The sequence below is a fragment of the Schistocerca serialis genome, chromosome 4 (genome assembly GCF_023864345.2).
Source record: "Schistocerca serialis cubense isolate TAMUIC-IGC-003099 chromosome 4, iqSchSeri2.2, whole genome shotgun sequence".
Lineage (NCBI taxonomy): Eukaryota > Metazoa > Arthropoda > Insecta > Orthoptera > Acrididae > Schistocerca > Schistocerca serialis.
This window is the reverse complement of record NC_064641.1, coordinates 472049671-472075890: the sequence shown is the minus strand read 5'-3', so window position 1 is coordinate 472075890 and position 26220 is coordinate 472049671. Positions and strand designations below refer to the sequence as shown.

General features: G+C 41.1%; 1 protein-coding gene across 3 annotated transcripts in view; it reads left to right on the top strand.

Annotated features, from left to right (window-relative positions):
- LOC126475141 (protein melted) overlaps nt 1-26220 on the top strand; it is a 268693-nt gene that overhangs the window by 219712 nt on the left and 22761 nt on the right. For all 3 annotated transcript variants that reach the window (XM_050102749.1, XM_050102748.1, XM_050102750.1), the window contains 2 exons: nt 4142-4270; nt 4358-4600. In XM_050102749.1, the coding sequence (XP_049958706.1) occupies nt 4142-4270; nt 4358-4600 (372 nt within the window). The remainder of the gene's footprint in view (nt 1-4141; nt 4271-4357; nt 4601-26220) is intronic.

Genomic DNA, 26220 nt, shown 5'->3' with positions numbered 1-26220 from the left:
CAGTTATGAATTTAGCGGGTGATCAAAAAGTCAGTATAAATTTGAAAACTTAATAAACCATGGATGAAGTAGATAGAGAGGTAAAAATTAACACACACATTCTTGGAATGACATGGGGTTTTATTAGGGGGAGGGGGGGGGGGGGAGGGGGAAGAAAAGCTCACAAAATTTCCGACAGATGGCGCTGGACAGCAAAACATCAGTGACTGCACATGACAATCGTGTATAAAAGGAGCTGTAATGAGAGAGAGAATCAGATGCGCCAGCAGTCGCGGCGTGTTGACATTACCAGAAAAGGCGCTTTTAGTGAAGCTGAATTATCAGAGTGGGGAATGTGCTAGTTCAGCGTTACAATCCTATCGCCATAGGAAGGGGAATTCGAACGGGTAAAGGTCCGTTGACAAATGCAGCTGTGGCGAGAATGATTTCGAAGTTTGAAGCCACGGGTTGTGTAGACGATAGACCCCGTAGTGGCCGACTGAGCACAAGGTGTAATGCTGCTGAGACAGTTCAGGAAGAAATGGAGACTGTAGCGGGTTCGTCTATGCACGGGGAAGTCAGCGCTCGTGCAGTCGCACCAGCCTTCCATACACTACTGTTTGGTTGGCACTTAGGCATACCCTCCGATGCTATCCGTACAAAATCCATCGGCATCATGAACTGTTACCTGGAGATTTAGTGAAGCGGAGGGCATTTGCGGTGTGGGCGTTTCAAAAGATTGCGGAAGATGATTGGTTGAGTAACGTGTTGTGGACTGACGAAGCTCATTTCACGCTCCGAGGGTCTGTCAACGCCCACAGCTGCAGAATTTGGGCTACCAAAAATCCTAGAACTGTCGTGGAAACTCCATTGCACAACGAGAAAGCCACGGTATGGGTTGGATTTACCACATCTACCTGGGCCTTTTTTCTTCGAGGAAATACGTGATTATGGTTTTGTAACTGCTACCGTGACGGGTGAGAGGTACATCGATGTGTTACAGAATTGCATCATCCCCAGCCTGGCTGATAAACACCTGCTGGAACGTACGATGTTTATGCAGGATGGTGCTCCACCCCATATTGCTAGACGCGTGAAAGATCTCTTGCGCACGTCGGTTGGCGATGATTGTGTGCTCAGCCGCCACTTTCGTCATGCTTGGCCTTCCAGGTCCCCAGACCTCAGTCCGTGTGATTATTGGCTTTGGGGTTACCTGAAGTCGCAAGTGTATCGTGATCAACCGACATCTCTAGGGATGCTGAAAAACAACATCCGACGCCAATGTCTCACCATAACTCTGGACTGCTTTACAGTGCTGTTCACAACATTATCCCTCGACTGCAGCTATTGTTGAGGAAATGATGGTGGACATATTGACCATTTCCTGTAAATAACATCTTTGCTTTGTCTCCCTTTGTTATGCTAATTATTGCTATTCTGATCAGATGAAGTGTCATCTGTTGGACATTTTTTGAGCTTTTGTATTTTTTTGGTTCTAATAAAACCCCATGTCATTCCACGCATGTGTGTCAATTTGTACCTCTCTATCTACATTATTCCATGAATTATTCAGTTTTCAAATTTATACTGGCTTTTTGATCACCCAGTACATATGGAATAATCAATCACCGGTTGTAGTTCACCGGTTGTAGTTCACCAGTTGTAGTTCTTTAAAGTATCTGCATAGGTGGTTCCAAAATGTCAAACAACTGAGCCACAATTGTCAAATTTTCTTTCTTGATTCTTCATACTTTTGTACTGGTTTAGGATGCAACCTGCTTGACTGATGCCAATAAGAGGCTGGACCTAACATCTAGCATTTTTCAGGTTTTTCGCAAACTGAAGGATAATTTGAAAATTTGTCGTTGCAATGCAAGGAGGTATGATTCATGCTAAACACTTGGGCACTCAGCAGCTAAAAAAGTCATAGAAAAGGTTTAACAACAACTGTGAGTTGGTGGAGGGATAGTTTCCCAAACTGTGGTGATGATCATCTTGAAAAATAAAGTTCTCTTCTTATAAGTAAAATATTTCTTATCCCATTAATTTCCGGAATGCAGCACAATGACGTCGACTTCTTGCTACAATATTGCAGCTTACAACCATTCAGCATTGTCAATTTGCTCAAAATATTTGCTGATGAATAAGAAATAGGTTGAGGAAAGACCATGATGAAACAGTGCTGTTATATTGACTTTGAACTGATGAGTGGCAACAAATCGATGAATCATACCCTAGTGAAGAGTGAGACGACATCAAAGCTTATTAGTAAGTCCAACTTACTGAGTCAAAGCAACTTTAGTTCATTAATAAAGTCAACGGAGCTTCAAATTTGATGCTAACACTTCACCACAAAAGGTCTCAATAAAGACACAGGATGTCCAAGTTGTACATCGCAATACCACACAATAGGACATAATGGAAGACCTTCTTTGTGTATCTTTGGAAGACCATGTAACTTCAGTTGAACAGAGCTGTGAGGTTTTAATCTCAGCTTCTTGCAGAATGGAAGAAGAATTCAGCAATGCTGATGTTTTTCTTCTACTCTATCTGTGGTGTCTTTATAAATCTCTGGAACATTGATTCGCCCATCAAACTGTAAATCTTCTGGTCTTATTCCTCATGTGGAAACAGCACAACAGTGTTTCCACTTATCCACAATGTGAGGAACTTCTCATAGCAAAGTTACTGATGTGAACTAGCAGTCTCCACTGCAAAACACTCACCTGAAGGTGGCTGAATGGTTGTCAGCTGAAACATTGTGGCATGAAGTTGATGTCATCTAGCTGCAATCCCAAAACTTCTTGGAATACTCTTTACCCTGGGAAAATTTCAAGAATCACAAAATATTTCTGTTTACAACTGGCCCTAGTAAATAACATGCTGAAAATGTCACTCTGTGTAATAATATACACTGATAAGCCAGAACATTATGACCCATGCCCACTGTAACATTGGATGCTGCTTGGTGACGTTGCAGGCAGTTTAGGTGATAACAAAAGTATGTAAGCGGAGCAGACACAGATGGGGGTCACCATAGCAAAAATATGGGCTGCAAATGGGAAAATACACTGAGATAAATGACTCTGACAAATGTCAGATAATTATTACGCAGAGCCTGTGAACGATATCTCAAAAACAGTGGAGCTGGTCAAATGTTCACGTGCAGCTGTCATGAGCATCTGTAGAAAGAGGTAGGACATTGAAACTACCACTAGTTGCTAAATGGTTTGACATTCATGACTCTTCACAGAACATGGGGTTTGCAGGCTTATCTGCTCTGTAAAGTAGGGTAGAGGGTGATCTGTGCCATCTCTGCGGAAAGGGCAAAATGCTGGTGCACGCGGGAGTGTTTCAGACCACATCGTTCATCATACATTAGTGAAAATGGAGCTCCACAGCAGAATGCCCCAATGTGTTCACATGTTGACACAACAACATTGTCAATTACAATTGCAGTGGGCATGGGACCATTGGAATTCAACTGTTGATCAATGGACTCATTGAGTAAAACACATTTTCACTACACTAGGTTGATGATCGTCTCCACAGTTGCTGTCATGGAGGTGAATGGAGTCTCAAAATGTGCAGTGCGCCACAGACACAGGGTGGTGGGAGCAGTATTGTACTATAGGAGACATTTTCCTGCACTTGCATGGGATCTGTGGTAGTAATCAAAGACACACTGACAGCTGCAAACTACCTGCATCTCTTCATGCTTGATGCCTTTCTTGATGACGATGTCATCTGTCATCAGTATAATTGTCTGTCTCTCAGAGCCAGAATTGTGTTACAGTGGTTTGAGGAGTATTATAGTGAACTCATGTTGATGTCTTGGTGACGTAATTCGTCTGATGTAAATCCTATGGAACCTATCTGAGTCGCTATTGGGCCATCACTGTGTACGCAAATCAGCGGGCCATTGTTTACATGAATTACATGACTTGGGCATAGGCATCTAATGCCACAAACCTACCAACAAACTGTCAGATCCCTGATATGCAGTATCAGTGATGTTTGTTCCAAAGACAGACAGACAAACAAGCTATTAAGCAGGTGGTCATAATGTTTTGGCTTTTCAGTGTGTATATGCCACAGCATCATGAAAGAAACAAAGAAGTTCAACAATGAAAATAATTTCTTTGTGCTTTTTTTCTTCTAGGCACGCTCCGATTCAGCACTCAGTTCACGTGATTCTTCTGTCAGTAGTCTGAAAAACTGTTGGGATATTCTGAAGTGCGAGAATAAGACATTTTTGACATTAGTTACATCTGCTTTTCCATGTTCAAAGGTAAAATGTAAAAGTTTTCTATTTCTTGTATTTTTCTACTAACTTGATTTTAAACATGCTTGGCAATTTAACTTTTTGTTTCTCTAGGATCAAGATGCGTTATTGAATGAACTCAGGCATAGTGGTTTCTTTGATGTATTTGAATGTTCTGGAGGACAGTGGGGTTGTTTTCTGTGCAACCATCCAGAGAGAGCAGTGGGTTTCCTTCAAGACAGCCAGCCAGTTATTGAAGGACAGTTAAAAGAAAAGAAAGGCCGCTGGAAAATTTTCAGAAGGTGGAGGACGCGATATTTCACACTTTCTGGAGCACATCTTTCCTACAAAGGCTCGGTATGCAGTTATATTTAAATGACTTACTTGCTTATGATATTAGACTTAACCTTCTCTCTTCTTGAAGTGGATATTGCTGTGAGGTACATGATTATTGTGATAACAAATAACAAATTAAACACAGTTTGCTGTTTCAGTCATTGTACATTTATCAAATAACACATTGCATTTTCTGTGTCCTAATTACTCTGAAAACTTAAAAACAAGTTGATTTTTTGTGTAGGAATTCAAAACTTTCACTATTGGTGCTAAAAACAGTGAGATGTTAAAGCTGCAAATTTTTACAGGTACTCAGCACAGTCAAAATTTTTTCGTTGTAGAGAATGTGATATCTGTCATGTCAGCCGCCTTGCAATTAATTAAACTGTGATTGTATGTTAGCATAAGCATCATTTTATAGGACTATTTGTAGATTCTTATGAACAATGCACAAGTATAAATTGTTTTGGACTGTATATTATAATAACGTTAATCCATGGATGAAAAATATAAACAAATGTGAGTATAGACAACACCTCAGCTGCAACTGATGCCACTCTGTCAGACATTATTGTACAGAGAATATCACTGATTTTCAAGCCATCATTCTTTTTTTAGTTCAAGTGCTCTCGTACAGACACCCAAAAGCACCCAGCCACAGCCACAGTGACACACAGTAGCTTAAAGACAGGATTTCTTCTCCACTGACTGTCATGTATTTATGTATGTGCCTCATAGGAATAAGCAACATATAAGGTAATGTCCAAAAATTAATCATAATTGCAGGAGAGGGAAAGAAAAGAGAAAAGACCAGGATTTACTTTAACTGGCTGTGCCAAGACACACACACACACACACACACACACACACACACACACACACACACACACACCAGCCCCCACCCCTGTCCCAAAAAAATTGTGCTGTCTATATAGGAAAGTATGCCTTGCTGCGACAAGTATATTGGGTTAAAATGCCATTTGAACATTATCTCACAGTGTAGAATCAGTGAACATCTTGAAGCAAGTCTGACTCAGTATTGTAGAGTTTCCCACACATTGTTATTTCAAGTCATGGGCATCAGTTTCAAGGCACAGAAAGCATTTGCTGTAGGCTAGCATAAGGTCAATCAAAAGTACTTCTCCACATTAGGATCAATATCTGACCTTAGCTGCATAGTGGGTTGTAATGCTGATTCCAAGAAAATTGTATTTAGTTTGCTGCTACCTCAGAAATTTCAGTTTCCCTGTCAGAGTATGTATCACGTGCTCAGAGCAGTTGATTTGTACACCAGACATCAAGCGGTGTGACTATTGTCCACAGTATTGTAGAGGTGGGCCCCTTTGTTGTGATCAGTATCCTTGAGATTGGATCCAGAATGAAGGAATGTATTCCTCACAGATGAGTCTCACTTCAGTTCTAGTGTACAGCATAATTCTTTCTTTTTTTCCAAGTTTATCTAGGTGGAAAATAGGCTGGTGCAGAAGTTGGCAGCATTTTTGTTTTGCATGTTGGTGTTTGGGTGGCCATGGGTTTATTTATTGCATGTCATTTTTTGTTTGTGGTTCACTGTGCTATTTGAGTTTAAGTATTATTTGGAGAGAGTGAGTAGAGCTGTGGACACCAGAAAGTGGAGTGCCTAGTGGAGAAATCAAAACATTTCTGATATATTTTTCTGTTTGAGTTCAGTACAGGGTTGACAGCAGTGGAGGCAGCCAGAAATATTTGCGTTGTGTATGGGGAGGATGCCATTGGACAGAGCATGGCGAGGAAATGGGTTTTTCATTTTAAGGAGGATTGTTCTGACATTAGTGACTCTCCATGTTCAGGATGACCTTCGGGGTTTGATGAAGATGATTTACATGCATTAATCTACAATGATCCAAATCAGTGAACTCTTGAAATGACATATGTGATAAATTGTGACCATCACAATCACATCCAGCATAGACACAAAGTGAAGACATTTATGATTTTTAAATTAAGGGAAAGCTCTTCAAAATGTTGAGTGGAGTACACTCTTTGAAATTCTTAAAGGAAAACTAAATTGCAGAAAGCAGTTACAAGAGTCAAAGGACATGAAAGCAGTAGTTGAGAAGGGATAGAGAATGTTTATAGCCTGACCCTGACGTCATTCAGTCTGTAAATTGAGCAAGCAGTAAAGGAAACCAAAGATAAATTAGGAAAGATACATAAAGTTCTGGATTAGAAATAAAAACTTAGTGATTTGCCAATGACATTCTAATTCTTTCTCAGACATCAAAGGACTTATAAAATCAGTTGAATGGAATGGATGGTTCCTGAAAAGACTTTAAAGTAGTAAATGAGATGCGCCATTTGGGCAGCAAAATATTTGAAGATGGCTAAAGTAGAGAGGATATAAAATACAGATTGCAATAGCAAGAAATATTTTAATTTCTAATTTAAACTGTAGTGTTGCAAAGTTCCTTCTGAAAATATTTATCTCACGTACAACCTAGGACAGAAGTGAAGTGTGGACAATAAACATTAGCATGAACAGGGAAAGTGAGATGGGAGGATTGTGTAACTAATGAAGAACTGATCCAAAATGGGGAGCAAGGAAATTTATGGTACAGCTTGAGTAAATGAGGGGTTAGGTCGATAGAACATATCCTGAAGCATCAAGGAATTGTCAGTTTAGTGTGAAGAGCTGCATCAAACCAGTCTTCATATTGAAAACCAGAATGCAGCCATCTTACTCCCAAGTAGTGGGAACTCAAACTCTAATGCAGCAGACTTGAAGATAGAAGATTTCTTATCTTTGCATGTATTTGGTCTTCTAGAAAATACCATTCGGTCACTCACATATGTGATCTTCTAGAAAATATTATCCATTTAATGTACCATTGCTTAACATCAGAGAGACAATTTCTCCATGATTGAAAGATGGTCTGCACATTGTCTCCACTGAGGACTCTTACTAATACAATAGTAACAAGAACAGAACACAATCTTATTTTAAATATACCAAAAGAACAGCGATTTTCTTTCATATGTGTTTCGAGTTTTCTGTGGCTACCACTAAATACACTACCTGACAAAAAAAGTGAAACCCCCAAGAAGGGAGAAGAAAACTTCGCAGGTTTAGATGGTATGTGATGTTATTTCAGTGATGATAAAATCAAGTCAAATTGGCAAAAAACTTTGCAGTATTGGCCACTTATTAGTATGATGTTGCGCCCCCACTGGCCTGGATGTATGCACTCATTTGGTTGGGAACATCGTCATAAAGCCATTCTAAACTTTCCTGAGCCAAGCTGCCCCACAACTGTTGTTACTGATACTTGATATCCAGGATATTGGCACTGGGACTGAGTTGACATCCAAGCTGGTCCCACACGTTTTATTGGGGACAGATTTGACGATCTTACATGTCACTGGAGTATGTCAACCACGCAGACAGTTCATTGAGACATGTGCCGTACGTTGGTGAGCATTGTCCTGTTGCATGAGATGTAATGCATGAAGATGCAGGATGTCTATGACATAACATTGTGCTGTCAGTCACCACCAGCTGTGACCTGAAATCATACCCTATGGCTCCCCACACCGTGATACAAAAGTCATACCACTGTGTCTCTCCAAAATATTGAAAGAATGGAACCTCTCAGCAGGTCACTGCCATACTCTACATCCGGGTAGTGCAGAACCACACGATTCATTGCGCAACACAGTGCTACACTATTTGTCAACATTCCATGCTTCACATTCACAGCGCCACTCCGAATGCGGCCTACTGGTGGGACAGTAATTCTCTAGTCTGATTGCTGCTAGTCTCTGACCAGTGGTACAGTGTGGCACAGAATGCTGAAAGTAGTCCATTACTTGTTCTCAGATGGAAGCAAAAAGTGTTACAGTGTGCTTGGTGCAAAATACAGTGATCCTGCCTTGTGGCAGTTATACAATACTCTGTCAGAACATTGATGAGAACTATGCCTGCCCACATGTTCACGTGCAGTATTTCATCATGCTACTGTTACCACCAAATGCCCTGTAAACCTGGCAATTCCACCAGCTGGCCAAATATAGACCAGTAATGAGGCTCTTTCAAACTTTGTCAGGTGTCTCAAACAAATGCATGGTATCTCCATGTCCTTCACAGTGATTGCTCAACATCTGACTCTGTTTGCACCCCTTGGACACCCTACCAGGTCATGAAACAACACTAATGCACTCTGGTGGCCATTCTATCTGGCAAAGAGAATTACAACTCTAATCATTTACATACCCGCTGATTGTGTGTGGGTGTACGAAGTTACTTTGACATCCGACCATATTTTCTGGGTACTCCAGATAGTGTAATTTACTCTGTGACAATGATCAGCAGCCCTTCTGCAAGGCAGTGGAATTTTGTTATCTGCTCGTGACACAATTCTGGCGAACTGCAGCTAGTCGCAAATTGCCCCATGGTCATTCACAGGTATCTCAAAGCATAACACACAAAATCAGAAATACTATGCAGATAGCTTTAAAACATTTTTTGCTTCAGAAAGTGCTTGGTTTCTTGGAAGCCACATACTACTTGTGCTTTCAGCAATACTTCAAGCATAATCCCCAAACTGATTTCCTCAAAATTCTGTGTGTGGATGATAATGAAATAGTATTATGTCTCCTGTGGATAACCTTAATTGTTTACATTCCCTACATTATGGAAAGTAAATTTTATCAGCTTAACTTCCTGAAAGGGTTACATTGGACAACTGCATCTGTCTTTACATTATTATTCAGCTTCCTGTGATCCTGAATGCAAGTAAAAGTAGGAACAAATACTGGTCATAATCTTGTACTCTGCCCTTGAAGCATATTAGGCAATTCTTGGTGATAGTACTTCTTCATGTAAGTTAACTCTCAAAGGTAGCTGATGTTCTTCAGATGGAACTGTAAATATTACAGGTGAAAATGCTAAAGCACATTTTAACTAGACTTTTTTTGTCCATTACAAAATTAAACATACTTGAAGATCAAGTCATTTGAAGTTTTGCTCAAATATTCAACTTACAGGGATAGTATTTTCAGAATGCTGAATGATGTTGCAAGAATTACTTCTGGTGTCAGTTAGAGAACAACTTGCAGTGACCTCTTCAAGAACAGTACTTCACTCATAGTATATGTGTGTATCATTCATATCCATTTTCAGTATGGATATCTCTCTTTTCTCAAAAAAAATAAAATATTATCAAACAGGAATATAACACCCTGCTACAGAGTAGCGAAACTGACAGCTGGAGGCACAAGTGTAAAAGGCACCTCCTCCACATTCTGTGCACAGTTCCCCCACTCATTGTACACCTCAGATGTCATAAGTCTGAAGCCTTTGGCCTGATGGCCCGTCCATGTCGAGCCAAACTGTGCTGTAAAACAATGCTGTCAGGCACGTGTTATGTAAAGTGCATAACCAAAATCAACAGAAAGCACATTGCAGTGAACTCTTCAAAAACAATGCTTCACTCTCAATACATGTATCACTGATGTCCATTTTCATTATTGGAATTTCTCATTTTTATATATATATATATATATAATGGAAGGAAACATTCCACGTGGGAAAAATTATATATAAAAACAAAGATGAGGTGACTTACCGAACAAAAGCGCTGGCAGGTCGATAGACACACAAACAAACACAAACATACACACAAAATTCAAGCTTTCGCAACAAACTGTTGCCTCATCAGGAAAGAGGGAAGGAGAGGGGAAGACGAAAGGAAGTGGGTTTTAAGGGAGAGGGTAAGGAGTCATTCCAATCCCGGGAGCAGAAAGACTTACCTTAGGGGGAAAAAAGGACAGGTATACACTCGCACACACGCACATATCCATCCACACATACAGACACAAGCAGACATATTTAAATATGTCACACACACACACACACACACACACACATCAGTAGTCTCACTTTGTATTCACTTTCCCCTTTTTTACCGTAATCTACTATACAATTTTATCCCGCCTATATATACTCAATAATACGTAACCAACTTCCAAACCATAACCAAAAAAATTCATTTTCCGCTTTCAACACTATCGCTGCTATAAAATCCACCGTTTCCAGTTCAAAAACAGTTGCTTTCGCGTATTAAACAACCATTTTGGCTGGTTCTAATAAGTTTCGCTTTATTTCCACTTCCGTTTTTCGCACATCACTGATCATTTTCAGCCGCTCCCCACAGGTTTTAATGTCATTATTTCTTCGTCAGACAATTGTTAGCCCCATTTTCGTAATATTTCACCACAACACCACTCCTTTTAATACATTTACACGTAGTTTTTTCGTAATTTTCCCGAATTTCTCCGTCCTTTAACGTGTTTTAGCGGCAACACAACCACCTAACCTTTATGCACATCGTTGTCTACCAACCCAAGTTCACCACAGGATCAACTTAACCAACACTTTTTCGCCTTTTTTCATACCAGATCTCCAGCTGCTTTCTAGTTCACCTTTATCTCTCCCCATATAAGAAAATGTCTGCTTGTGTCTGTGTATGTGCGGATGGATATGTGTGTGTGCGAGTGTATTCCTGTCCTTTTTTCCCCCAAGGTAAGTCTTTCCGCTCCCGGGATTGGAATGACTCCTTACCCTATCCCTTAAAACCCACATCCTTTCATCTTTCCTCCTCTTTCCTGACGAAGCAACCGTTGGTTGCGAAAGCTAGAATTTTGTGTGTATGTCTGTCGACCTGCCAGCACTTTCATTTGGTAAGTCACATCATCTTTGTTTTCCATTGCCCTCACCCACCTAATCCTTCACCTACACATCAACTTAGCCAATGAACACACCTGTCAACTCCTATCGTTAATAAAAGTCCTTAATCTTTCCTCTCCCACATCCACACCGGCTGTTCAGAGCATCCTCCTACAGGCCAACCGCAAATTAGAACAGCATGCCACCCTCCACCTCAAAAAACTATCCAATCTCCTGGTTTCCCACCTCCGGAAAGGCAACTCACTCACCCTTCACAACCTTTCCAGCAAACCTCAACCTCCTCTGATTGCACACAAACCCAGTCCCTCCCATCTACTCAATCTCCCACTTCCAGCTCCACTCCCTCCAAAGCCTCAAAATTCCAATCAACACAATCTGGAACCACAACACCCTAATTCAGTAGTTAACCTTTCCTCTAAACCTCTCTCCCAATCCGAAACCTCTGTCCTATCCAAAGGCCTCACCTTCAGCCCCACTCCCATGTTCAACCAAACAGCCCTCGTCAAAGATTTACTGTCCTACTCTCGTACTCTCTGCTGGAAATATCACTTTGCCACGAAGAAAAATGATCCTAATCCTACTCCCAATGATCCAACTCCCCAGGACACTATCCAAATTGAACCCTGCCTGGAACAGTTCCGTCCTCCGTCGCAGCGGGACCCATCTCCTCTTCCCCAAAATCACCCTCTCCAAACCTTCCAGGAATTTCTGACTTCCAGCCTTGCATCTCAATCCTTCTTAAAAAAAACCTTAATCCTACTCCCAACATCACCACTGCTGAAGCCCAGGCTATCCATGATCTGAAGGCTGACCGATCCATCATCATTCTTCCGGCGGACAAGGGTTCCACGACTGTGGTACTTGATCGTTGGGAGTATGTGGCTGAGGGACTGCGTCAGCTTTTAGACAACACCACATACAAAGTTTGCCAAGGTAATCCCATTCCCGATGTCCAGGCAGAGCTTCAAGGAATCCTCAGAACCTTAGGCCCCCTGCAAAACCTTTCACCTGACTCCATCAACCTCCTGACCCCACCGACACCCTGCACCCCTACCTTCTACCTTCTTCCTAAAATTCACAAACCCAATCATCCCGGCCGCCCCATTGTAGCTGGTTACCAAGCCCCCACAGAATGTATCTCTGCCTACTTAGATCAACACCTTCAACCCATTACATGCAGTCTCCCATCCTTCATCAAAGACACCAACCACTTTCTCGAATGCCTGGAATCCTTACCCAATCTGTTACCCCCGGAAACCATCCTTGTAACCATTGATGCCACGTCCTTATACACAAATATTCCGCACGTCCAGGGCCTCGCTGCGATGGAGCATTTCCTTTCACGCCGATCACCTGCCACCCTACCTAAAACCTCTTTCCTCATTACCTTAGCCAGCTTCATCCTGACCCACAACTTCTTCACTTTTGAAGGCCAGACATACCAACAATTAAAGGGAACAGCCATGGGTACCAGGATGGCCCCCTCGTACACCAACCTATTCATGGGTCGCCTAAAGGAAGCCTTCTTGGTTACCCAGGCCTGCCAACCCAAAGTTTGGTACAGATTTATTGATGACACCTTCATGATCTGGACTCACAGTGAAGAAGAACTCCAGAATTTCCTCTCCAACCTCAACTCCTTTGGTTCCATCAGATTCACCTGGTCCTACTCCAAATCCCACGCCACTTTCCTTGACGTTGACCTCCATCTGTCCAATGGCCAGCTTCACACGTCCGTCCACATCAAACCCACCAACAAGCAACAGTACCTGCATTATGACAGCTTCCACCCACTCCACATCAAACGGTCCCTTCCCTACAGCCTAGGTCTTCGTGGCAAATGAATCTGCTCCAGTCCGGAATCCCTGAACCATTACACCAACAACCTGACAACAGCATTCGCATCCCGTAACTACCCTCCCGACCTGGTACAGAAGCAAATAACCAGAGCCACTTCCTCATCCCTTCAAACCCAGAACCTCCCACAGAAGAACCACAAAAGTGCCCCAATTGTGACAGGATACTTTCCGGGACTGGACCAGACACTGAATGTGGCTCTCCAGCAGGGATACGACTTCCTCAAATCCTGCCCTGAAATGAGATCCATCCTTCATTAAATCCTCCCCACTCCACCAAGACTGTCTTTCCGCCGTCCACCTAACCTTCGTAACCTGTTAGTTCATCCCTTTGAAATCCCCAAACCACCTTCCCTACCCTCTGAATCCTATCCTTGTAACCGCCCCCGGTGTAAAACCTGTCCCATGCACCCTCCCACCACCACCACCTACTCCAGTCCTGTAACTCGGAAGGTGTACACGATCTGTGATGCATTCTATGTGGGAATGACCAGCAACAAACTGTCCATTTGCATGAATGAACACAGGCAGACAGTGTTTGTTGGTAATGAGGATCACCCTGTGACTAAACATGCCTTGGTGCACGGCCAGCACATCTTGGCACAGTGTTACACCGTCCGGGTTATCTGGATACTTCCCACCAACACCAACCTATCCGAACTCCGGAGATGGGAACTTGCTCTTCAATATATCCTCTCTTCCCGTTACCCACCAGGCCTCAGTCTCCGCTAATTTCAAGTTGCCGCCACTCATACCTCACCTGTCATTCAACAACATCTTTGCCTCTGCACTTCCGCCTCGACTGACATCTCTGCCCAAACTCTTTGTCTTTAAATATGTCTGCTTGTGTCTGTATATGTGTGGATGGATATATGTGTGTGTGTGCGCGAGTGTATACCCGTCCTTTTTTCCCCCTAAGGTAAGTCTTTCCGCTCCCGGGATTGGAATGACTCCTTACCCTCTCCCTTAAAAGCCACATCCTTTCGTCTTTCCCTCTCCTTCCCTCTTTCCTGATGAGGCAACAGTTTGTTGCAAAAGCTTGAATTTTGTGTGTATGTTTGTGTTTGTTTGTGTGTCAATCGACCTGCCAGCGCTTTCGTTTGGTAAGTCACATCATCTTTGTTTTTATATATATATATATATATATATATATAGTGGATGGCAACCATAGTCAAGAAAATATTTAGAAAATACTGTAGTTAAATAGCAACTATGTCAAACTTCCTGACAGATTAAAACTGTGTGCCAGACTCATACTTGAACTTGGAACCATATTGCCATTCTTCCGCATCTCCATAGTTATGTATTGTCATATGATTTATGAGGTATATCATTAGAAAACAAAGTATTCATCTGTTAAATTATAAAGCTATTTCTGTTTTGATTATGTAAATATCCAAGCATTCCTTACCTTTGCACGTCCTTTTAACCACAGAACAAAGCAGAAACAAGAGGGCTTTTGCTTCCCACAAGTAATATTGACAAACTGTCCAGCATAGGCAGTGTATGTCCGGTGGCTGTTGTGCCTCATATTGATAAATTTCTGGGAGGAGATAAGAAAGGGAAGACAGCTTTGAGAAGGGAAAAGAAAATGCAACATGACATTTCATGATTTTTAAATGTCCTGTTCTGAAGAACTAAGTGTATCCGAAAAATCAGTATCTTAGGATGGTGACTAGGTCACTCACATTTTTTGTAAATGGTTAGCTGGTCACATTTGCCTGTGGCATTGGTTTAGCTCCTCTGTCATTTTAGTTGTGTTTTAATCCATGGTATCCTACCTTTCACCCATTCTCCATTGTCTTAAGGTGTTAAGGTGTGTCCAATAGAGTTATTATGTGATTCAATCCGAGTGAGGCAGGAGTTGGTGCAGGAATGTCATTTTGTAGGCTACATCCTCACTGTGTGCTACAATTTCAGCAATTGTATCCACATTCATTTCCTTTAACATGTGTCAGAGCACTGGTAACCTCATCGTTGAGTGCCCATAAAGTCTACAAACACAAACACAAACACACACACACACACACACACACACACACACACACACACACACACACACACACACACACACACACAGTATCTGAGGAGTCATTTGAAGCAGTGGCAATGCTTTCATCAGATTTTTCTCTGGTGCATTTCTTCAGAAAATCATTGTTCTGTAAATTTTAACCAAAGTCTATGCATGAATGGGTTCCTGGATTAAATTCTGCACATTTTTCATTCTGAAAGCATTTTCAGAATACAACCTGTCCGTTAACTAGAACTCGCACATTTTCCATCACACTCTCATGACCCATTTCTGCTGTTAAGCTGTCAAATTCAAATTGATGGTAACTGTGCTTGTGGCCGATGACTTCTTCCAACATATACACTTTCGTATAGCGGCCCAAGATTGAAATAGTTTTTGCTTTTGTTGCTTCTTTGCACTTATTTTGATAACTGGCATTCATGACAATCACACAAGCATCATTTAAACCATGTAATACATCTAAAAGGCAGTGTTTAAATACAACACTATTCATCTCTTCATGATAGTTTCCAGATTTTTGGGATATAAATATTAGCTTTGCGCTTTTGATAAAGCCATATTCTGATAATCTTGCATGACAGAAGAGTTACCCTGTCTACTACAGTATCTGATCTCTCCATCAGAATGTATCTTTCATCAATATACATGAATTGCAATGATTTCACAATTCTTTTTTCCTTTGACTCATGTGAAACACAGAAATATGTCTCATTTCATGAGTGTGCTTTTTCCTGGTTTATTAAAATCCGTATATAACTACAAATAATACTATTTTGACCAATTTGTTAAAATATTTGTTTCAGTGTTCTGTTATTATTATTTTCAGATCCAGGACAGTACAGCACTGTTATTTACAAATTCAAAACATTATGCTAATTTCATTAGTAAATAGTGCTTGAAGCAGCAAATTGTGTTTAATGTATTGTAACGCAGATCAGTATTTAATGATGTGATAAAAATCAGTTATAGTAAGATACATTCACTAAAAAATGAAAATATCGTGTGACTAGGGCCTTCCATCGGGTATACCGTTCACTGGGTGCAAGTCTTTCTATTTGACACCACTTCGGCAACTTGCGCGTCGATGGGGATGAAATGATGATGATTAGCACAACACAACTCCCAGTCCCTGAGTGGAGAAAATCTCCGACCCAGCCAGGAATCGAACCTGGGCTCTTAGGATTGACATTCTGCCATGCTGACCACACAGCTACCGGGGACGGACAGATACGTTCACTACAGACAACCTGTGTGCATTGCTATACACATCATCTTGTGCCCGCTCCGTTTGTTGCTACTAAGCCTCACAGTGGATTTTGTCTGTTGCATTTGTCTGAGGCTGGCAATTCTTGTGATAGGCATGTCATCTTATATTGCTGTTGACCAAATAATTGCTTTAATTATGTTTAGAATATTTTCATATGTCATTTTATATGACAGTATTGCATGACTTACTGTTTACCTTGATTCTAAAAACCTACATGGGAATCACGAGATGTGTGATTGTGGGTAAATGAATTACTTGAGAAGAAATAGATAGGTGTCTATGGAAGTTTGGTTCAGTCTAGGGAGTGTGCTTGGATAGTCAAAGTGCTAAGGTGACCCACTTGTGATAAACAGATTATCCAGGTTCAATTCCCGGTCCAGCAAATCAATAATCTAGTGATACAAGTATTTTTGTCATCTCTGCTTATCGATAGGCCATAAAAGGAAATACGGAACAAAAATGTTGTTTACTGCTGCTGGATATAAAAATGTAAAAATTTGATACAAATGACATTCGCAACGTCCAGCCATTTAATCACAGCAAAATGTGAAGCTGTACATAAGGGCTTCAGCAGGTGCAAGCCTAGCTTTTAATATCCGCAGATGTGGACCAATGATAAACATTTGCAGGTGCAGATCAAGAATTTCATAAGTAATAAAAATTAGTGTAGTAATGTAATTCTGTTTTTAAGTGTGTAGTCTGTATTGCAATGCATGGTTAGTGTGGATGTTGCCAAGGAATAATCAGAGAGGGAGTGGTATGTCTTGATTGTGGGTTGGAATTTCGCGTGGGTGATTGCAGTGGTGAACTGAATAGGAAACTCAATGAGGCTCTTCCAGGAACTGTAGGCTCTGCAGAAAAGACAAGAAAATCACTGAACAGGAGGCAAACTTTGTGCTCTCCAGGCTGAATTTAGATCAAACAAAATTGGAACTAGATAGGTTGAAAGGGAAAATATATTGTGGGAAGTGGGTAAAGCTAACAAGCAGTGGTTGAGAAAGGAAAAGTTCTTTAACTTCTTCATCTACATTTGAGCTTACAGTCTCGACTCAATTTGACTTGTTACTGAAGTAGGAGGAGAAGGGCGTCATCCAGCTGTAGCTAAGGGCCTCATCCAGCTGTAGGTAACAGTAAGCTGCAGTGGATGACTACCAAAGAAACTACAAGTGTAGGTTGGTACCAAAAGAGAGTAGGCAGAAAAAAAGTCTTGCTGCTAGGTATAGCCACAGGAGGTCTGTAGGCCAGATGGTACAGGAGAGATAAGGGACAAGGTACCAGGTCAAAAGTATTGTGAAGCTAAGTGCCAGCCTTATCCAGGTGACAGAGGACTTAGGGTATCTTTGTAAAGAATTTTACAGGGAGGCTTAGGTTATCATAATTAGTGGAGCAGGGAACAATGAGGGTAAAAGCAGAAATTACACAATAGGGACAGCCCTGGGTTAATACAGATGTGAGCCATGTGAACACGGAGTTGAGCAGGCTGCTGCTGATTCAAAAGAAATCACATATGAGTGCAGTCCCTTTTGCTGCAGTTGGGAGATGGGAATGTACTAGACATGGCCTACACGGAATAGGAGAGGGAAAGGTAGGTTGGCTGAGCTTCTTGCAGAAAATGTGCTGGGGGGAGGGGGAGGGGAGCGGTCACCATCACACACTGCAAGGTCCCTGTAGTTACTGGTGTCAGAGAGATTCCTTATTTAGGTTAGAATCAGGATTAACATATCCTGCTTTAAAAGAAGGTAAATAACATAAGAACCTTGCAAAAAGGTAAAGAATGTGCAGAAAAATAAGATTAGCTTATTTCGTCAAAATTGATTGGTTGGTTGAGTTGGGGGAGGAAACCAAACAGCAAGGTCATTGGTCCCAAAATATTAGAGGATTGAGTAATAACGTAGAAGAGCTTCTTGTCTATTTGTAAAATGTAGAGACTTTGGGAAGGTAGACATCCTGTGCCTATCTGGACACTATGTAACCTCAAGGGTAGAAAAATTACGTATAAAAGATTACATTCTAGCATCTTACACATGTAGAACTAATATGGAAAAAGGAGGAACGTTAAGACAGAACACACATTAAAAAACATTGAGACAAGTAAATATTTTAGTGACCAGCACACAGAAGTGTATACTCCCAAATTAGTACTGAAGAACAGTTCAACAATGTAAAGAAAAAGAAGGATTGCTACTCACCTTATCCTTACAACAAATTCTCTGCTCCCGAAATGTGTTGAGTTGCAGACAGGCACAGCAAAAAGACTGTTACACATTTAGCTTTCAGCAGAGCTTTCTTAAGAATAGAAAACACACTCATTCGTTCACACAATCAAGCTCACCCCAATCACACATGACCACCATACCACCATCTCTGGCAACTCAGATCAGAATGCAGTTGTCACATTGAACAAAAGCAGCAATCTGGAGAGGGCGGGGAAGGGGTAGTAGGGTACAGGCAGGGGCAGAGAAGAGCACTGTGTGGCAGTGTGTGTGTGTGTGTTTGCAGGGACTAGATATGGACTTGACAAGACTGCCACCAGGTGTAGTGTTGGGAGGCAGTGAGGTGGAGCTAGTAGGGGGTGGGGGGTAAAAGGAGAGGAGGAGGGAAGGATGGGTGCATTGGCACATAGTGGCACTCAGCGAGGGTGTGCGGTGGTCCCACCTGCTTTTATTTTCTTCGTTTGTTGTCCTTGGTGTCGATGTACTGCGTTGCTACACTGGCTGAAAAAATGGGTTGTGGATTCCGACACTGACTACTGCAAATTATGTAGCCAACAGGTGCACATTTGTTTTTCATAGTACTTTAATTTCACTGTTCACAACCCCCCCCCCCCCCAAATAATACACAGTTACATGGCCAGTGCACTATTGTTTAACTTGCGATAAGCCTTATTAATAGTTTGCAGGTGAAACTCCGCATTCTGATACAATAGTTTACTGTTGAACATCTACGAGCAGTAAAAACTTAACCACAAAGTCCACAGATCTTGAAGAATAATCAGGTGCATATGGAGCAGTCACTGTCATTGGTTTTTACACGTGGACTAATTGTTTAACACTTATTTCACAGTTAAATTGAAGCATTGTTGTTGTTCTAACAAGCACAGGTTAATCAGCTGAAACTTGGCTGTGGGCTGACTGTCTCATGACCAAAAATTGGGCCCTTATATATCCTCTCAATAATAGGTGCTGAAACTACACATTTTTTATGTTTAATTTATAGAAATTACAATTAAAACTTAACTCATTAAATTAACTGAATACATCAAAAAATTCTATCTTTTTAACAGTTTTTTCTATTACAAGGTTTAGGCCAAATTATTTGTGTAAATGATGAAATTAACATACACAGTTATGTAAACAATAATTGTGACAAAACTGTTGATTAATTTGGAATTAGTGAAGGGCTGGTTTTGTTACATGTTTTTGAATAGAGCCAGTAGATCCTTTAAGAATGCTATTGTTTCGTCTCCCAAATGTTTATAATTAGTACAGAATTTATATTTGTTTATACGTCAACAATAGAATTTGAGTTACGAAACAATTACTGATTTCACCCTATAACAATAGATACTAACAAGGAATAGTCAAAATAAATAAGAAAATCAATAACATACCTAAAACTAAGCACAAAATTAGATCTGGTGTTATATCCTTTAAAACTGAGGGCCAATCTTTCTCTTATATCAAAATGCAGATTATACCTGCATATGCTAATCGTAATCAGTTAAAAGTAACAAAACGAATTTTAAGGAATAAGATGACAAAACAAGAGGGGAATTAAAATTATCCCAGCTTGCCTCATAATAGGTGGAGGCATAAATAGGGAGAAAGTGATAGGAGAGAGAGTGTGGAAACTGTTGGGTGAAATGTGTGGAGCAGTAGGTTATAGTAGTTTGAGACCGGGATAATTTTGGGCATGGCATTGTAAGGATAACTCAGTTCAGAGAAGGTGGTGTTAGAGAGGAGGATCCAGATGGCCTGGGTTGTGAAGCAGCCATTGAAATCAAATATGTTACGTTCAGCTGCATGTTGTGCCAGAGGGTTGTCTACTTCGCTCTTGGCCACAGCTTTGCAGCGGCCATTCATCCTGGGGGACACCTGGTTCATAGTCTTACCAATATAAAAAGCCATGCAATGATTGCAGCAGAGCTGATACATGACATGGCTGCTTGCATAGAGGCCCAGCCTCTGATGGAGTAGAATAAAAGCAAAGTAGCCCACCCTGTGGCAAAACATGCAGCTGAACATAATGTGCTTGATTTCAGTGGCTGGTGTGCAACACGGGCCATCTGGATCTTCGCCTCCACCATCAGCTTTCCTGAACTGTGCATGTGGAAGTTATCCTGCTCCCAAAATTAACTCCACCTGAACGTACACTAATCTACTGATTCCACACCCCACCCCACTCTCTGTTCTATCACCTTCTTCCTGTTCATGTACCCTCAGCCTCATTGTGTGCCACCCTCTTCCAATGCACCCACCTGTCTTTTCCCCTTCTCTGATCCTCTCCTTTTCCATTACTCCCCCTCCTCTGCCCCCACCTCCTTGCCCCACAGTCTCCCAACACTGTGCCTGGTAGCAGTCTTACCATGCCTTCATAGTCTCTATTTGCTCGACAAGGCAGTGCTCTTCTTCCCCCTGCCCCTCCTTACACTGCTATCCCGCCCCATTTTCACCCCTTCCAGATAGCTGATTTCATTCAAGATGACAGTTGGATTCTGGTCCGAGCTGCTGGATATGGAGGTCGTGTACGTGAAGTGTGCTCGCTTGCGTGAATGAATATATCTGTGTGTGTGTGTGTGTGTGTGTGTGTGTGTGTGTGTTTGTGTATGTATCTGCATGTGTTTCCTCTTCTGAAGAAGTCTTGGACCAAAAACTAACTGTGCAATAGTCTTTTCATTGTGCCTGTCTGCAACTCAATGTGTCCTTTGCAGTGAGTAGCAGACTGTCATTTTCTTTATATTGTTGTTATTCCAAACTGGAGTTCCCATTGTTCAAATAGTAGTTCACTTTTAATTGTAACTGTATATAGTTCCCCACTGAAAAATTTCGAACTGTTTATGAGGAATTTGGATTCCTTACTATGCTATATCTCTCTCTCTCTCTCTCTCTCTCTCTCTCTCTCTCTATGCTATCTCTCAGACAGCAGAAAGCAGTTAATAATCTGTGGTGACTCCATAGTAGATTTTCTAAAGGATTCTGATAGGAAAATTGATCTGGACACCTTCTTTTTATTTTTTTCCTCTGCAATTTGATTTCTGTAATTAACTTTATCTTAGAATTAACTTTATCTTAGAAGAAAGATTAAGGAAAGGCAAACCTACGTTTCTAGCATTTGTAGACTTAGAGAAAGCTGTTGACAATGTTGATTGGAATACTCTCTTTCAAATTCTGAAGAAGGCAGGGGTAAAATACAGGGAGCGAAAGGCTATTTACAATTTGTACAGAAAGCAGATGGCAGTGATAAGAGTCGAGGGGTATGAAAGGGAAGCAGTGGTTGGGAAGGGAGTGAGACAGGGTTGTAGCCTATCCCCAATGTTATTCAATCTGTATATTGAGCAAGCAATAAAGGAAACAAAAGAAAAGTTCGGAGTAGGTATTAAAATCCATGGAGAAGAAATAAAAACTTTGAGGTTCGCCGATGACATTGTAATTCTGTCAGAAACAGCAAAGGACTTGGAAGAGCAGCTGAACGGAATGGACAGTGTCTTGAAAGGAGGGTTCAAGATGAACATCAACAAAAGCAAAACGAGGATAATGGAATGTAGTCGAATTAAATCGGCTGATGCTGAGAGAATTAGATTAGGAAATGAGACACTTAAAATAGTAAAGGAGTTTTGCTATTTGGGGAGCAAAATAACTGACGATGGTCGAAGTAGAGAGGATATAAAATGTAGACTGGCAATGGCAAGGAAAGCGTTTCTGAAGAAGAAAAATTTGTTAACATCGAGTATAGATTTAAGTGTCAGGAAGTCGTTTCTGAAAGTATTTGTATGGAGTGTAGCCATGTACGGAAGTGAAACGTGGACGATAAATAGTTTAGACAAGAAGAGAATAGAAGCTTTCAAAATGTGGTGCTACAGAAGAATGCTGAAGATTAGATGGGTAGATCACATAACTAAACAGGAGGTATTGAATAGAATTGGGGAGAAGAGGAGCTTGTGGCACAACTTGACTAGAAGAACGGATCGGTTGGTAGGACATGTTCTGAGACATCGAGGGATCACCAATTTAGTATTGGAGGGCAGCGTGGAGGGTAAAAATCGTAGAGGGAGACCAAGAGATGAATACACTAAGCAGATTCAGAAGGATGTAGGCTGCAGTAGGTACTGGGAGATGAAGAAGCTTGCACAGGATAGAGTAACATGGAGAGCTGCATCAAACCAGTCTCAGGACTGAAGACCACAACAACAACAACAACAACAACAATTAACTTTACAACACAGGTGGATAAAGACGGTAAGACCATAATGATAATGGTGAAGTTCAAAGCAAGAGAATTACAGCGTGCTCAGTAAAAAATGCTATCTCTGATCATGATGCACAGTTAGTTAGGATAAATGAGATAGTGCTTTGCAGTGCAGATACTCATCAGTGGAAATCGGTTAAAATTATTAATGACTCCAGGAAGAATGATTTTTAAGAATGGTTTGCAAGAGATGACCTGGAATGAAATTTATACTAAACCAAATGCTAACATAAATTTAATCTATTCCATGATATATTCATATCATTATTTGAAAAGAGCTTTCCGCATAAGCTAATCATAAAGGACATTAAACACCAATATAAAAAACCATGGATGACTGGAGAGATTAGAGTGTGTTGTGAAAGGAAAAGGGAATTGTATCTGTTGGCAAGAACAAGTAGAGATCCTGCAGTAATTGCACACTACAAGAACTACTCAAAATTACTAAGAAAAGATATTTTTAAAAAAATCAAGGAACAAGCACATAATATCAGAAACCAGTAATTCGACTATAAACTTAAGACTATATGGAATGTAGTGAAACGAGAGACAGGACAATCATCCACAGAACAGCATAACATCAGTATTAAACTGAATGGAAGGGCTATAAATGATGAGTCACAGGTTGCAATTAAATTTAACAATCATTTGTTAAATATAATAGACCCGCTTCATTCTTTCAGTGGCCAGGTTCCAAGCTGTACTCAGCTGCAGGCCACAGGCTTTATTGATGGTGTTGAATGAAATTTGTATCTTGATTGCTTCTTTTATGATGTAATAACAGAAGCTTCGGCAAATGCAAAATGGTGTCAGTTTTCTAGAGCATTTTCCACTACCATTGATTTCTCAGGATAGCATAGGCGAACACATCTCCCATGTTCTACGCAGGGCTGTTCAACAGTATCTACAGTCTGTCCAACATAAAACTCTCCACACTCACACAGTATTTTATGTACACGGTGTACAGCTTTGCTCCTGCCATTTTTTCCCCCAACATTTGAGGCTTTAATGAAACAAATTGGTTACATGTGTATCATTCAAAGTATTTTCCATTGCTGGCCACTACTTTCTTCCATCTTTTGGGATGTGTACCAATCCTGCATCGAAAAAATTGTTCATCTTTTGAAGCGAACCACGAATCGATCCAGTTTGTGACTTCTTCATGAGATCGGAAGTGTTGGTCAGCCAGGCAGTGCGTCATTGATCTAAGCAGGTGATAGTCAGAGGGAACAATGTCTGGAGAACACGGCAGGTGGGGGAGGACTTCCCATTTGAAGGTTTCCAAGTACGTTTTGACCTCTTTTGCAACAAGGGGTCGAGTGTTGTTGTGTTGCAAAATCACTTTATCGTGCCTCTCTCTGTATTGCAGCCATTTGTCTTTTAATGCTCTGCTCAAACGCATTAATTGCATTCAATAACGAGCACCTATGATTGTTTCACTTGGTTTTAACATCTAATAGTACACAATGCCGAGCTGGTCCCACCAAATGCAGAGAATGATCTTGGAGTCGTGAATATTCGGTTTGGCCATCGACGTGAAAACATGGCCGGGATACACCCATGATTTTTTGCCTTTAGGGTTATCGTAATGAACACATTTTTCATCCCCGGTCACAATTTGATGCAGAAATCACTTCTGTTTTTGCCTCTGAAGCAACTGTTCACAAACAAATGCTGTTAAACGTCTCTTGGTTTTAGCTCAGGCGGGAACCACCCATAGCCTTGAGACATTTTGAAATGGCTTGCTGTGTCACTCCCACTAATTGTGCCAATTCTTCTTGAGTTTGACACGAGTCTTCACTCAGCAATGTCTCCAATTATGCATCTTCGAAAACATTCTCTCTTCCACCACTATGCCGGTCTACGACATTAAAATCACCGTTCTTGAAGCGTTGAAACCACTCACGACACGTTCTTTCACTAATAGCATCCTTACCATACTTACTTGAGAGCATTCGATGAGACACGGCCACTGTTTTCTTCATATTGAAACAAAACAGTAGCACCTTCTGCAAATGACAAGAATTAGCCTCGTAAACTGACAAATAATCAAGAACAACTATATGATGCAGACACAAATCGACTAATGTTTGAATGAGGTTATGTTGACCGAGGACCAAGCTAATTGCCTGACGTCTGCGATCTGTTTCTTTCAACCGCTTCTTACCGTTGTCACCACCTATCAGCAAACAACGGAAGCAAAGTTGTACACCTTGTACCTACATCATCTTTCACAGGCCTCATTAGTTGTCGAATTTTAGCTGGGTCCCTGAGGACCAAATTGATTTTACACCTCTGCTAATGTTTCCTGGTACTGAGCCACAGAGCAGCAACAATGCAAGCTTCTGCATGTCCTCCTCAGGGGTCTTCTGCTTCTTTGGCGAGATGGTTTGCGAAATCTGGCAATTTTTGTAGTCTTTTTCTATGAATACTTTTCGTTAAGTGGCTCAGTTCCTTTGGAATGCTTCCAGCATCTGAAATGGCTTCCTGCTCAATGCACAAAGGCCATCAGAACAGAACTTTCCTGCAAAGGGTGATAATAGTTGGTAGCATGCAGGTATCAGTCCACGTGGGCGGGTTTCCATTAAACACTGTGGCTGAGACACCCATTTGCTTTCTGGCAGATAAGGATGTTGAGGAAAGGCAAAGCACGCTGTGTCTAACTCCACCATGAACTTGATGTTGTCATGGATTCTGCTGTGGTGCAAGAATTCTCCCAGATGTTCATGTCCATGAAACCAGACAATGAACGTATCATCGACATAATGGTGAAAGCAAGTAGGCTTAGCAGGAACCGTGTCCAGGGCAATGTTTATTCAAAGATACTCCATAAAAAAGTTGGCTTGGAGCTAATGGGCACCCCATCACGATGCCATCCGTCTGGTTAAACTATTCTGTATCATACAAAAAAATACAATGTCATCAGTGTGTGCTTAAATAAATTCGCAACAATGTCATCAAATAACTGGAATAGCATATATACATGCACATAAATAATGACACCACATCAGAGCTAACTATCATATCTCCTCCCTAAGATGCAAGTATTTATTTTGACTGATGAAATCTGTCTTATCCTTGATGTGTTGCACACAACGACCAATGCGCAGAGTAAGGAGGCTAGTCAGATGTTTTGCAAGTCTGTAAGTTGGTGATCTAGTGGTGCTCACAACGGGACATGAGGTGTGTTGTTCTTGTGAACCTTTGGAAGGCCATTCAGTATAGGCAACTAGCATCACACACAGGATGCAGACTAAGCTGTCTATTTGTAGCAACGTACCAAGTATTAATTGCGGT